General features: G+C 45.9%; 1 protein-coding gene across 6 annotated transcripts in view; it reads right to left on the minus strand.

Moving 5' to 3' along the window:
* The window catches only part of immp2l (inner mitochondrial membrane peptidase subunit 2), an 80,002-nt gene that overhangs the window by 61,403 nt on the left and 2,773 nt on the right, over positions 1-15,826 (minus strand). For 5 of the 6 annotated variants that reach the window (XM_026311726.1, XM_026311722.1, XM_026311724.1 and 2 more), the window contains exons 2-3: positions 11,175-11,312; positions 9,523-9,626 (exon numbers count right to left, since the gene is read on the minus strand). In XM_026311726.1, coding sequence (XP_026167511.1) covers positions 9,523-9,626; positions 11,175-11,309 — 239 coding nt within the window. In that variant the 5' untranslated portion in view covers positions 11,310-11,312. Of the gene's footprint in view, positions 1-9,522; positions 9,627-11,174; positions 11,313-11,468; positions 11,489-15,826 lie in introns of those variants that run through there. The other variant, XM_026311725.1, reaches the window with a different exon arrangement.

Genomic DNA, 15,826 nt, shown 5'->3' on the forward strand with positions numbered 1-15,826 from the left:
GACACTGAACTCCCAAGTTGCCCCCGGTGGCTGTTCCACCAGTGTATGAGTGAGTGACTGTGTGAGCAACTGGATGAATGGACAAAAGCGCTTTGAGTACACTTGAGTGTGGAAAAGCACTATACAAGTATAAGACCATTTACCAGTGACTTTCACTTTCATTTACAAAGGTTTTTATCAGACAGGAGGAAACAGGTCATTAGTTGGGGACTATTTTCAGTGGTGGACGAATCCACATTAGGTGTGTAATGAGTATCATTGGCAGCAGGACGGTGTGTGTGGGTCTGAGTCAGAATAAACTCCAGTGTGTGTTGATGCTGAGGAATTGACAGTTCCTGGACACGGTGGAGGGGGGAGACCAGAGATGACCAGTGATGGTTTGGGCTTTTTCACGGGACTTTGAGAACAATATAAAGTCCTCAGCCTCATCCATTAAAACAGGGCAGGGGGCAGAAAGTGAAATAAGGTCTGGAACTTGTAAAGAGAAGATGACAGAGCAACAGATCACAGGTTATCACAAGTTTCTCGCAGGTTTATCACAGGCTTATTGCAGGTTTATCACAGGCTTATCGCAAGTTTATCACAGGTTTATCGCAGGTTTATCACAGGCTTATTGCAGGTTTATCGCAGGTTTATCACAGGCTTATTGCAGGTTTATCACAGGCTTATCGCAGGTTTATCACAGGTTTATCGCAGGTTTATCACAGGCTTATTGCAGGTTTATCGCAGGTTTATCACAGGCTTATTGCAGGTTTATCGCAGGTTTATCACAGGCTTATTGCAGGTTTATCACAAGTTTATCACAGGTTTATCACAGGTTTATCACAGGCTTATTGCAGGTTTATCACAAGTTTCTCGCAGGTTTATCACAGGCTTATCGCAGGTTTATCACAGGTTTATCGCAGGTTTATCACAGGCTTATTGCAGGTTTATCACAAGTTTATCACAGGTTTATCGCAGGTTTATCACAGGCTTATTGCAGGTTTATCACAAGTTTCTCAGGTTTATCACAGGCTTATTCCAGGTTTATCGCAGGTTTATCACAGGCTTATCGCAGGTTTATCACAAGTTTATCGCAGGTTTATCACAGGTTTCTCGCAGGTTTATCACAGGCTTATCGCAAGTTTATCACAGGTTTATCGCAGGTTTATCACAGGCTTATTGCAAGTTTATCACAAGTTTATCACAGGTTTATCGCAGGTTTATCACAGGCTTATTGCAGGTTTATCACAAGTTTCTCAGGTTTATCACAGGCTTATTCCAGGTTTATCGCAGGTTTATCACAGGCTTATCGCAGGTTTATCACAAGTTTATCGCAGGTTTATCACAGGTTTATTGCAGGTTTATCACAGGCTTATTGCAGGTTTATCACAAGTTTATCACAGGTTTATCACAGGTTTATCGCAGGTTTATCACAGGCTTATTGCAGGTTTATCACAAGTTTATCACAGGTTTATCGCAGGTTTATCACAGGCTTATTGCAGGTTTATCACAAGTTTCTCACAGGTTTATCACAGGCTTATTGCAGGTTTATCACAAGTTTATCACAGGTTTATCGCAGGTTTATCACAGGCTTATTGCAGGTTTATCACAAGTTTCTCAGGTTTATCACAGGCTTATTGCAGGTTTATCGCAGGTTTATCACAGGCTTATCGCAGGTTTATCACAAGTTTATCGCAGGTTTATCACAAGTTTATCGCAGGTTTATCACAGGCTTATCGCAGGTTTATCACAAGTTTATCGCAGGTTTATCGCAGGTTTCAGCACAGAAAATGCAGGTTAACATGAAGGCTAAACTCAGCTTCAGCACCGCAAAGCTCACAGTTTTTCCAGCACATCCTACAATCGGTAATGCCTTAAAGGAGGTCAATAATATTATCAGCCTGATCCTGAGATGACATGGCTCAATGTTGACAAACTCTAAATATTTCTGTTCAAATGGCTTCAGATCCGTTCTGCCATAAATATCTACAACTGACATGTCAAAGATTTCCATCGGACAAGAGGCTGCACTGTGCATCTCTACCGACACCGTCCTAAATTTGAATATTTCAAACGGTGACTGGTTTGGCTCTGGGGGGAGTTGATCCAACATCAGAAACTCGTCATTTTAAACCCACTTAAGAGGAAATTTAAGAGCAACACTGCAAACATCAGGGTTCATAAGCTGATTAGTGGAAGTAACTAGAGCCTTAGTCTGTGCAGCAGTCTGCATGTAAGAGCTGACAGCTGACATGGAAATATGAACTTAAATTTACTCAAGGTTTATGTCATCTTAATTTGTCATCATTACCTTGAAAATGAACTGCTGAGAGCTGTGATTTAATAGACCAGAGCTGTGCAGCGTATTGCATTGCAGTAAATTTGCTGCCTCTATAAAACCATGTATTGATTTAGCTGTAAAACTACACTCCAAATCCTAGTTCTTGGTTATATAACTCACAGATATAAAAGAAATTCCTCAGCTAATTCTTTATGAGTGATTGCCGCTGGTCAGAGTGTATGATGACCAAACGAAAATGAATATCAATCTGAGAGAAACAGAGTTATTAAAAGTTCTTGTCCAGTCTTCAGTATTTTGGCACCTACTGTTTAGACCCCAGCTCTGGGTTTCCTGCTGCACCATCACATGGCTGATTAACATAACCATGTTAAAACAGCGGTGACACAAAGCCTGCTGGGAGCACGGGTCCAGAGCAAAGCTCCCCGGCAGCAGCGGAAGTAGCCCGATGAAAGCTCATTCCAGCGTGGGGTTGGAGGATGTGGAGCAGCTGTGACCTCCAGCTCAGCTACACATGTCATCCATAAACCTGTTTACACGTTCAGATTCGTTGATGCTGCGCCGCCTCATGGTTCCTGTGCACAAGGGGACAGAAGACGGAGCAGCACAATTCACACCAACAACCTAGGTTGTTGCACAAACTCCTTTCAGTCCTGTCCTGGTTTTCGGCAGATGCTGCACATTTATAGAGATCTGAGTACACGGTTCCGACGGCATCCAGGTTTCTGTGTGCAGCTGTGTCTCGACTGCCTCTCTGCTCTGTACCAATGTGAGTATTCAGAAATCTGGATCGGGTGTTTTCAGGACACAGGATCCTGGATTCTGTTTTGTCCTCCAGCAGGCACGAGTCAACCCAAAAGCCAGATTATTTTTAAAGGAAACTAGTATGCAGTTTTTCATATTTCCTGTAAGGCTTCAACTGTTAAACATATATCTGAGATTACTCCTCCACTACAACATGTCACCGTGTATATGTGTAACCACACTCCATCTCAATCCATCCAACAGCCGATGGATGTTTGAGTGGAAACCAAAGCTCTGAACCTCATGGTGGCTCTAAAAAGTCAATAAATCACCAAAGTCATTAGGACACATCCCCTGGGAAACATGAATGTCTGTAATCTTTAAAATCAACGTCAAGATGTTTCACAGAAAAGTCACCAAACCAAACCGCCATTATTTCACTCAGCAACCACGGCTTTCAGAGCAAACAGAAAATGAATGCAAAGCTCCTGCACTAATCCAAAGAAACAAATGCACACTGCATTCAGTACATTCAGTTTGTCTTTTAAAGGAAAACCAAACTGTCGAGCTTCTTGAAGTCTTGTTTTTGTCTCGTGTAGGCAGAGAGAATATGAGTTCTCAGGATTAGATTAGCATCAGTTCCATGTGCAGAACATCTCTTCTAAAAGCTCATTACAGTTTGACAGGATTTCGATAGGACATATTCACAGTAGGGGGTCAGTTCTCCTACTTTAGTTCTGAGGTCATAATGGACCTTCAGTTTGTAGGTGAGCAGCGGAGTAGCCTGGTCCTCACAAAGACACGGGTCTAAAACAGCTCTTTGCAGACAGGAATCCACTACATCTCAATGTGCAGCAGGTAAACACCAGTGATAAGGCCCCTGCACTTCATTGTACTACACCTCATTATATACTGGCTAATTAGCATTTGGCGAGGCCATAAATCCTCAGAGTAAGCAGATGTGAATTCTTCATTTCCTGCTCTGCTGAACAGGAATGTGAGCAGATGTAAATGTGGCTGCTGAACGCTATGATGCGGCCGCTGTCGCCTGACAGCAGATTCAAACCTGGGAGAAAACATGACAAAATGTGTGAAGCAGTGTGGTCACAATGCATGAAAGTGTCGTGAGCCTGCAGGCTGTGGCTGCAGAATCACATTCTCATGTTAGACCAAACTAAGAAAATGATTTTAGCTTTAAACCATTTCTCCTACATGTGTAGCGATTTTTTCATGGCCTTAAAATCTGTTTTGTGATGACTGTCTCTGACTGACTCTGGTCTGTGTCAGTGCTGTGGGACGTCAAAGAGATGAAGCCGGTCAGTGGAGGATGACGACTACGACTGGTGCAGAGTTCAGGCCTTTTGGTAGGTGAAAGAAAAAGTTATACCTTCTTATTAAACTAAAATAATTCACACAGGATGTTTGTTCTGTGCTGTGACATTGAAGATCTAAATGACTTAAGGTTCATTTAATTCTCTTTCTGGGGAGGTATTGATTATTTTTAGAAGTTAGGAGCACATGTGTATCTAGATTTACGTGGAAATGTCCCAGTTTCCAGAGGGTGACTATTTCTATGGAAGCACAGTGCTCATGTTTAAAACAATCTCGTTGTTATCGGGAGCAGATGAAAACATGTTTAATGTAAAGTGTGAAAAAAGAAAACTGTTGTCGGGGGGAATATTTTTGCTGGAGGGCCAGATTTGCCCCGTGGGCTTCTGTTTACTGCTCAGGGCTCAGCTGTTCCAGTAACACACAAGGCAAAATGCAACAGGCCTTTCTGTCTCTCAGGGTTTCCCTCAGTGACCAGTCGGCTCATCAACCAGAGAGAAGTCCTTCACAGCTTGTGTGGTGTGGATGAGTCCAACATAAACAAACTCCAGCAAAGATGAGAAAAGGTAAAAGATGCCAGGCCAACCACATCTGTCCCCTCCCTGCCTTCAGTTTGAATCCAAATCCAGATGTTGTAACTTCCAGGACTCAACTCCAACTCTGCTTCAAAGACCTGAGACTTGACCCAGACTCAAGACTTCCCTGAGAGCACTGACAGCATCACTCCTGTGAACTCTGTTCTCTGGCTAACATCCCAACATAGAAGTAAAATCCCCAGATCTGCACCGGTGTCTCACTGATTCACTACACAGAGCAGCTGTGGAGCCGGTGCCTGCTGGGCTGGGCAGATATTAATATGAGCGTTGCATAACAGACTGAACTTGAAGGTGGTTTCCTGTCTGTGCTGGCACCTCACTAATGAAATGAGACAACAGCAGTCAGATGAAGAGTAACTGCAAATTAAACAAGCTTCTTAAAGAAATTAATTTGGAGTAATCAGAACTCCAAAGCCAACATGCCCTCTCCATCCTGACATCTCAAACACAAACACAGGCTTCATTAATTTCATGTCTTTCACTTCCTCTCCTCATTGCTGAAGTCTTCTTTTTGCTGCGGTTCTTCCCTCGTCATCTGTTTGTCATCTCGTTCGGGCTGAGGTGTTTTTAGAAACACTGCAGGCTTTACATTCCCTCACCTGAACGCTTTGTACTACATTTCCTCTGCCTTTTTTGGATTTGACTTCCCCCCAGTGTGTTTGAGTGTTTGCAAAAATAAAAACAATCAGCTGAAAATAAACAAAAACTGAACATGTTCACGTCTGTCCTGATCTCTGGAGACTGTGGTGAAGGTGACGTGTAGAAAAGCAGGAGGAAAGACGGTGAAGTGACACTGATCATTACAAGAAACTGTCACAGGATGAAAACCTTTCAGGGCGGCAGAATCCTGAATCCTGTCAGGTTATTAGCTCCTCTGCTGTAGGTGCTTACTGGGGTGGGAGTGAAACCTGTGATTACAACAGTCTCTGGTTAGAATAATAACGCAGCAATTAAATTACACTGAGATTTAAATGCTCCTCATGACTCCCTCAACCAACCACAGACTGAACTGGGTGCTGTGCTGGATGAACCACAACAAACCAGCGCAGCACACCTTCAGCTCCTGGAAACACTCGTGAGAAAAACCGCAAAAAAGCAAAGCCAGATTTAGTCATTTAAGACACGATGTTTCGAGATAAATGAAAGAATCAAACCCTTTAAGAAGCAGAGATGATCAAATCTATTAAGCTACGAAAACAAAGACCATCTGAGTTTATTAAAGCACTGAACATTCAGACATGTTCCCCAAAACTGGCTTTACAGGAGCCCTGTGGAGTCCTAACAGTAACAGTGCTGTGATTTATTAAGTGTGATGTTTTGTTCATACACTGAATAAACGCACCTCCTGCCGACAGCACCGGCTCTGGTTAGGACCAGGACTCCAGGGCCAAAGATCCAGCAGCGCTGTGATTGGTGGACTGACCACCAGTCACTTAATTCATATATCATTATTAAACCCCTGAGTGTCAGAAACCCACCTTGCTCACAGGACACAGAGAGTCTGGATCTAACGCACTTTTCCATTAAACAACGTGCACAGAAACAACTGAACAGCATCAGAGACAAGGAGACGTTATTGTTTTTGCTTCTCTTTGGTGTGGCAGCAGTTTAGCTCCTGTCTCCACAGTGAATCTAAGGTATAACCCCAGCACGTGTCTTTGGCTCAGTGTCTGGCCCAGCCCATGAATCTGCTGTCGCTGGGCTCGGCTCCTTCGAAGCTTTCCGTGGCTGCTGCGTTTCCTATGAATATTCAGACACTGGAACTTCCCCAACCCCTGCTGATTTAGGATGACTGTCACCAAAGTCTTCAACGTAAAGGAAAACCAACAGCTCCGGCGATGGGAACTCTATTAATCTGCTGTGACGCCGATTTATAACCCAGGAGAAACATTTCCTCCTCATCCTGGAGAAAATGATCTTTTGTAGAAATCAGTTGTGAGGCTGCTCAGAGGCAAATGGTTCTGTTCACAGCCGAACATAAAATCAATCAGGTTTGTAATGGTCTGTGCTGAGAGCATGACAAACACCCGTGGCTGTGCTCAGCTCTCTGTATGCCCACTCAGAAATACAGCAGCACGCACTGAAAATGAGAGGCGTTCCGTAAATAAGATATTACTCTACAGGCTGCCGAGCTCCCTTGAACAATTTTCCTTTAAAATGAGTGCCAATTATAAGCAGGAGTCAGTCTCCCCTGCAGTGCTGCTCTATCACATTTGAAATTTAAATCCAAGGTGATATTCTTGGTGGATGATAGAAGCAGCTGCGTGAGGGATTTTAACAAAATCCCTGGCAATGAGGCGAGTCGATATGGATCAGTTTCACACGGGCAGGACTCCGCTCTCACAATGAAAGGGCTAGCAGGTAAATAGGTGGCATTATGATGGGAGACAGTCAGAATACAGGCAGGTAGGGGAGGAGCTGATAATGCCATGAGAACGGTGGGTTGGATCTAAATGTCAGAGTCTTTCTGCGCTCACATGAACTTTACAGAACCGGTGCCTGCAGTTTTAGCTCCATATGCTTAGTGCCTGCCCAGCTGTGTGATGGCACTGCTGGATCATTACCCCGCGCCCGAGGAAGGAGGGCTCGTCTTCAGTTCAGCCACAACACAAGCGTCAGATCGGGATAAATTACCGCTCAGAGCTGCTCTCCCGCTCGCTGCGCTGCCAGGAATAGACTTTCAGAAACACCCACAAAAACAACACAGCACGTCCTGAACAGAAGCGGGTAACAACAGATGTGGGTTTGTTCTGCTGTCACAGCGTGTACTCTGCAGGCTGCACACAACCATCTGACAGCGTCGTCCTCACACTATCAAGCAGCTCGGAACAATAGTATCTGTCAAGTTTACCTGTGCAACATCTCACTTCAGCCGGTGCCACAACAGCCACGAGCTAATGGAGCAGCAGCAGCTGCGTGGGCCGTCTGAGAGGCAGCAAAGCTCGTACTGAACCTCAGAGGTTTGTCTAACGAGCAGTGGCGGCTCCATGAGGCTTGTCTGCTCCTCACTGTACCTGCCCGCACTGATGTTCTGCTGCCTGGTTCACACCTGGATGGAAGCCTGCAGGTGACATAAGCTTTGTGCTGCCGCTCACTTCCAGAGGCCCTGCTGCACCGCACCACTGCACCCTGCTGTGACGGAAAAGAGCCGGAGCAGCACCAGCACTGTTGTAATCACACAACTATAAACACACCTGCCCTTTAGCACCAGGGCTCTGAATACTGATTCTAGGTCAGCGTGGAACAGCAAACAGTTTGCAGGAGCTCAGGAAACAGAGCAGCACAGACCCTTCTCAATGCCCAGAGAGGGAAGCTTGCAACCATCACGGTCTGACGTCCTTTTCTGCCTTAACATCGGCCTCCGCTCAGCGACAGAATCACACCGGGGCACTGCAGTGTCCTTCCCTCTCTATGCGAGCAGGTAGAAGCCAGAGCAACGTTTCCTCCGGTATCTACGCAAACTACAGGTCACAGACTGTGTGTTTTTGTGCTCGATGTCACTGCTATTTGGACTGAAGCCCGTCAGCCAACAGCAGGAGTTTATGCTGCTTTCACCGACCTCTATTTCAGCAACTGATGACATATGCACCTGGACTTTATTGTTGGGACCTTTTTAACCGACTAATTTTCTTCTAATTTCAGCTGTGACTGTCATTTCTTTTCAGTTTGTTTTTTATCTAATCCTATTCTTTTCAGTCCCTGCCTCTATCCTGCTCTAATCACAGCAAAAAGAACCTAAATCACTGGATGAATATTTAGCAGACATGTAACGGTCTTTGAAGTGCAGTATTTATGACCAAGCATATAGCACTGAATGATGAGGAAACATTTCCCTTGTATTGCACGTCAGCAAATTCTCACATGATCCCATTTGTAACAAAACCTGCTGCAGGTGAGACTTCGAAATGTCTCCGCAGCAAAGTTTGGATCAAATCCACTTGGTGAAGACACGGAACAGCACCGCGGTCGACTTTACGCTCAGATGCACAGTTCAGCTGGTGATGGACCCACTGGAATTAATTATGCTGTGATCTGTCAGGAGCCCTGCAGCTCCTTCATCTCACAGACACAAGTCAACACTGATTTCACAGGCGGCAAACAAAAAACAATCAGCTTGCTGCTGTTTGTCCTGTTTGCATTTGCCACTGCCCAAAATATGTTCAACAAGAAAAAGACAACTTGGGTTTCGGCCCTCAGCTCTAACACGTGTCTGAAATTAGTTTAACGTCTGGACACTGAGGCCGACAAAAACATTATATTTCCATCAGTTAGCACATAAAGATCCCACTGTCCACACAGAAATACTGAACACGTTTTCTTTACCGCTGCTGCTATTTCCCATTTTATTTCATCAGTGTCATTTCAGACAGTTGTTTACTCGCAACACTTGGCTTAGCTACGAATAACAGCACACAGAGAATCCATTAAAATCATTCTACAAGAGACTTTTACTGACTCTGGATGAAGATAAAGGTTACTACTCCATCAGGAGCTGACCTGAGGACGGCACTTTAAATCCCGACCTGCAGCAGCTGCTGGTTTCATGCACATGTGTGTTTGTGAAAGACTCACATGATGGAGACAACGTCGCCTCGTTGGACCTGGTAGTTCCTCACAGTCCAGCGGTTCAGGAGGACAACGTCACAACCCGACCCTCCCTCTGGGTTCAGGAACGGCTGCACAGAAACAGAACCACAGTTTACAGATGTTACAGCAACACACGGTTCTACAGCAGGAAATCAATTTCTGTGGAACCAGCTCCCAGTCTGGGTTCAGGAGGCAGACACGCTCTGTACTTTTAAAACTGGACTGAAAACCTTCCTTTTTGACAAAGTGTATAGTTAGGGCTGGCTCAGGTGACCCTGAACCAACCGTCCCTTAGTTACCCTCCTTTCCTCAGGTGTGTTACCTGTTCACAGCATCATCATGGTGCGTTCATTAATAAGCTGCACTGATTTGAGATATTCGTATGTGAACTGAGCATGAAGACACTTTCCAACATTTGGGCCAACTTTATAAACAGAATTGGAAAAAGCAAAAACACACACACACACACACACACACGCACACGCACACGCACACACACGCACGCACGCACGCACACTCCAACAGTGTCAACATGGAGGAGGCCTCAGCAGCTGCAGGGAGGACGACCCAAACCCAGAGTGAAGTCGGACATTTCTCCTGCTCATCAGTGATTCTCAGCCTCACCGTTTGCTGTGAACCTGCGGCTCTCACCAAACCCCGAGACTCGTTTTCCCTGAATTATCTGCAGACTTAAGGAGGTCCCTCATGGTTGTCAGCAGTGTCCCAGACTGTGCTGCTGATTTATGGGCGGTAAAACGCTGCACATCAGTCTTCAGGGACAGAACCACACGTAACAGCAGGTTCAGCAACAGAACCGCTCTTTGCCCAGTTGAGCAGCTGCATCATTAAGATAAAACAATCAAACATTCATGTAGAAAATTTCACTCTCGCCACGTTAAATCCCAAAGACCATGTCCTCACATGCTCACACCCCAGCACTAATAGCTTCATAATTCTTCCACCGCAGGTTCTGTCACTCTGCTGACGGAACCACGCGTGATGAAACCCACTCACATGTCGAACGCTACGACTCTGCAATGGTTTCATTAAACAGGACGAACACAGGCCATTTCACGCTCAGCGGAGCAACTGACAGAACTTCTCTTATCTCGTGGACACCAAAATAAATATCCCTGTGAGCGCTGTCAGCCTGGATCTGAACACTTCATCTGCTCCTCTCACACCGTATGTGACCACATCAGATGCTCGACTGTCTCTGAAAACCTGCCACATGCAGGTGTGACAGCACGGCTGCTGCAGATTCTTTCATCATTACTTTCATTTCACAGACAAAAAGTTCTTCAGTCTTATCAAGGATCCTCTGTCTCGTACTGACACCTCAGTAACAGGGTTAGGAAAAGGTTCTTGTTCATACCTGTTGGGGGGGGGGGGGGGGGACGACTCACAGACTGCATTATGGGAACATTACATTAAATTAATGTAAACAGGACAGTCGTTAAGGTCATTCACAGTCTGCATTCCTGTGGACGTGAATATAGTTTTATATGCAGAACGCAGCACATGTTGGAGATAATGAGCTGCACGACAGGAAAAACAGGCACCGTAAAGACTTTAAAGGTCAAACCAGTGGGCAGGACTTCCCCACTGTGATTGGTGGATGTGTTGTAATGTCTCACCTGCATCGACGCTCCCTCCACTCGTGCCACGCAGGCGACCCGATCAAGGACGGTGACTGTGACGGGGACTGCGACGAAGAAGCCGCTAACAAATGCTCGAAGGTAGCGGCGGCCCGCTGTCACCTGCTGAGCCATCACCTGGACAGGAAACCAACATCGTTAGAGCTGTGACAACACAGGACGCTAAAGGAGCTCTGGCATGTCCAGTTCTTTCAAGCTTTCAAAGCACCTGCAAAGTTTCCTGCACAGTTTTCTCTCCTGTCAGGGTAAAAACTCAGTAGAAGCTTTTCAAACCTTTTCTGACTCATGTTGCTGTTTCACATGATTTTCAATGACTTGGCAGCCTGGAGCAGTTAAAGGATCTTTGGTATGGATTCATGAAGGTCTCCCTTCATGCACAGCAGGAACGATTGTAACTGGTCCAGTGAACGCCTGGACTGTATTTTACTAAGACACACCAGCATCAGCTCTGCAGCTCCTTCACACTGCACAGGCACTAACTGCAGAGAAACATAAAGATAATAAACGATGCACCGAACAGTCGCCGCTGCTAATGATTCTTCACATTATATAGTGAATCCACCGACTGCTGTGTTTGTCCATAAACGTTCATCGTAAAAACACTGACAAAACAAACTCAGACAAATCAGTTAAAAACAGACTGATCGACTAATATATTAATTGGCAGATCATTGCTGATAAACAGGTAAAGCTGCGTCTATGAGGACACCTAAAGCAGCTTATAATCAGTCGGTACGATCAAAAGCTCAAACAGCTGAGAGATCAGCAGTTTTCCTGTGAGCCTTTCCATAGACCCTTTGACCTGAGTGTACTTTAACTTTCCTTTACTTATTAGTGCAGGACGTTTATCTGGGAGCTGCATCTAAAATCATGTTTATGCTCCAGCTGGGCTAAAAAGTCAAAAGCCTTTAAATCACCTGTGCAACCTCTAAATTCTGAACTGACATATGTTCAGCAGGACACTTTATTAGAAATTTGAGTGTTTTCTTTGTAAGGGAGTATTTCTAGATGGAGGAAGTCCTAAGCTAAGTTAAAGCCCTCTCTCACAGTGGACTGAGAAACATCTTTACAAATTAAGGGACAACACATCAGTCCTCATCACGACTGGAGCCAGGGAGTCCTGGTTTTCCCATTGGGCGCTGATGATGCCTCACGCTGTGCCTGCCCCCCACAGCACCCCCACACTGACTTTCTGATCCACTTTGCCTTTCACAGCGCTGCAGGAAGCCCAGACAGGCGTGAAATGAGCGAACGGCGGCAGCAACCATGCTCTGCTGCCTTCAGCTACAGCTAACAGCCTCGTCTGGACGTCCTCACCCTGGAGACCTGCTAGCTCCACATCACAGGATGAAGTCCCAGTAAAACCACGGTGCCCCCCCCCATCTGTGGCAGGAGAGTGCCTGCATCCCCCTACACCCCCGGCCTTTGTTCCACACAGTTTCACTGCAGGTGTTAATATCAACAGAAATAACTTCATGAAGTTCATCAAGGCCACCGGACCTGCTGTCACCTGCTTTCTCACATTTCACTGGTGTAAACATTCATGTCACCAGACAGAGACCAAACCGGATGTTCTCAGGTCAGATCTGGGCCCCTTGCATATGTGGTTGTTTTAACGCCTCCCTCACCTGTCGTCATCGTTTGGCCCCTCACTGGAGGACAGCATCATCCTCAGCCTGTGTTAATTTCACACACACCTGTGAGAAACAAACTTCCTGCACTGGCCTGCACCTGTTACCTTCTGACTCACCTGTCCAGCAGTGTCCACACATGCCCTGACAGAAAACTGGCTGCTCTTGGAGATCAAACATTTTACACATTGTGCTTTGTGGACACTTTTTTCTAGTCCAGAATCCAGAATGGGTTATTTCACAGTTTGGCTGTGTTCATTATTAAATCACAGCAACCACAACCAGTGACTGTGGCCCTTAATGCTGACACACACACACACACACACACTATACATGGTTCCTATTACCCACAGTGATCTGCCTCCACTGGGCTTTGTGAGACATCAGTTACCCACCGTGCGCTGGAGGGAGGAAACTCCAGCACCGGAGCAGAAAATCTATTCTAGCATAACAATCCATCCTGACAGGAACATATTGCCGCTACTCTTCCACAGAGCGTGCCGCATAATTCCCCTCGCACAGAACAAGTGTATCATCAGAGGAGGCTCGGTGCAGAGCTTCAGGTTTTACCGTGTAACGCGACACCCCGGGGACCCACGGCTCGTATTAAAGCCACCTTCTGCCGCTCCCTGTCGGCACATCTCAACAACACGGCTGACACAGCAGGTCCACATTAGAACCACCACGTTATCACACCTCCACCTCAGAATATACTGCTTCTTTAGGAGACAACACCCCAACAACATTTTCTCCTGTGGGGTTTTAATTAACAATCCATCCTCTGCATACAGTTTTACTGCTGTCAGCTGGAAACCTGTCTGCACGAGGTTAAAGGCCAGTGAACTGGTTATTTGGCTTCTTAACAGAACGGGCTAAACACACACGCTCAACATATCACCTGGTCGCCCACCTCGAGCCAACCTGAGTGCTCCCTCAGTTTGAGCTCTAGGTTTGGTCTCCTCCACCTCCTGAGGGGAACCTCTAGCTCATGTTCACCAGCTTGTCTCTGACTGTCTGAGCACAAGTCTGGTCCTGAGAAACCAAGACCCAACCAGGAGATGGGTCACATCAGATCAGGTCTCATTTTACAGTTGAGGGTCCCAGGACTGTGGGACAGCATGACCAGTGCCTGAATGGACCCGAGCTTAGTGGGAACCAGGTGTGTTTAGAGAGAAGTGAAGATACATCATCTATAAATAACATATATAAAATAAACGAGTTTGAAGCATAAACATCTTTTTTTTTGTTTACCTTTGTTGATTATTATCATCATTCTGATTATTATTGCTGCAGCTTGTTAATTGACTGAATTAATTGGCATGTGTTTTTCTCTGCCAGTGTCTGTTCTGATCGAAAATGGTTTGGATACTCATCCTCAGGTCCTGAACCTGAGCCTGTTTCAGTCACCTGATTCACTGCTTCCTGTACCTTTAGAGCATGTTTTTTGCACCAATCAAAGAGAAAAGTAGATCAGGATTTCCTTTAAATCAACCTACAACAAACTGAATGACGACATTACAGTTTGCCTGCAGCCCAGGAAGAGGCTGAATTGGGCTGAAGGAAAGATCAGCAGCCTCTGCACAAACACTCCTGCCTGGTCCTGTGGTTGTGGTACCACAGTTCCTGCATGAGCTCCTGCGTCACTGGGGCTTTGTTTACGACAAGGTGACAACTGCACTCCAGTACATTAAAGTGAGCTCCGCTGGGGGGACGGTCTTTATCAAGTCTACGGAAACAGCATTAATATTGTCAACACAGTGACAAATGAGTTAATGCAGCACATCTCCTGCTCAGCATCGGTATTCATGCCGCTGCTCAATATGCAGATGCAGCTCTGAGAAGAGCTGTGCCAACAGACTAGACAGGTTATCATACACAAACACTTATCGGGGCTTATTAGACTGTGGCAGAAATAAGAGCTCCTGCTTCTCTGTGAGCACCATGAAAGAGCAGAGAGGAGTCAGAGCAGCGCTTCATGTCGGCTCAGGATGACGAGGCCTCTTTATGTCTGAAAGCAGCTTCTCGCACATCTGTCAGGAGTTCAACCGCCCAGTCCCACTAACTGTTTCCCATTTATTCAGATGTATTCCAGCATAACAATCACATACAGATGATCCAAATTCAGCAAGTGCAGACCTCAGGTCAGAGTGGCAGCCACTACTCAGCCCAGACATTGTGCTGCTTTTGCTCCCATTGCTGGAATTGAATTTCTGGGTCTCTGGACTCCATCTCAGCCGGTGACTAATGTTGGCGTTCCAAAGCTTTTCCAGACCGATAAATCCACAGGGGAGGATGCAGCAAGGCGGCAGGGATGCTGATTAGAGCCGGCCACTGAGTGATTTCCCACAAACAAGCTCCACTTCTGCCTCCACAGCACTTCTGGGCTTTGCACACAGGGAGCCAAATAAAAGCCCTGACCCACAAATAAGTTTGACAGAGACTCGGAAAGCTGAGAGGAAAACTAACACTCTGTGGAAGTTACTGCTGCTAACCAGAGCTTTAATTAAGCTACAACTTCAAACCAAAGAACAGCAGAGTAGAAATACGATGATTTATTCCAGGCAGAAAGAATCTCTCTCATGTCTGCCCTTTTTATGGGAAAGCAACTAAGTGAACTATCTGGTATTTATGTGTACATGTGTTATATACAGGAAGCATCGTCTGAACCTGCCTCACAAAAAGGACCAAACTAGAAATGATTTAGTTCTGTGGGGACCATTTAGGACGATTGGACACACAAAAAGAAGCTCAGAGTAACAGCAGGACTTAATGGAGTCCAGCACACACATCTTGGAGTCCTGGACCGGACGCCCCAGAGAAAGCGCCCAGACTAAACAGCTCTGCAGCTGAAGTCTGTTGAGAAGCAGCTGCGTCTCCACTGGGAAAACGTTCTGTGGGCTGACGGGCCGCCTGCACGAGCAGCATGAAAAGTCCAGTGGAGAAGCATCATGATGTGGGGCTGCTCTGCTGACCCTGGACCTGGACAGCTAGTGGTCCAGT

This window comes from Mastacembelus armatus, chromosome 6 (assembly GCF_900324485.2).
Source record: "Mastacembelus armatus chromosome 6, fMasArm1.2, whole genome shotgun sequence".
In the NCBI taxonomy this organism is placed as follows: Eukaryota; Metazoa; Chordata; class Actinopteri; order Synbranchiformes; family Mastacembelidae; genus Mastacembelus; species Mastacembelus armatus.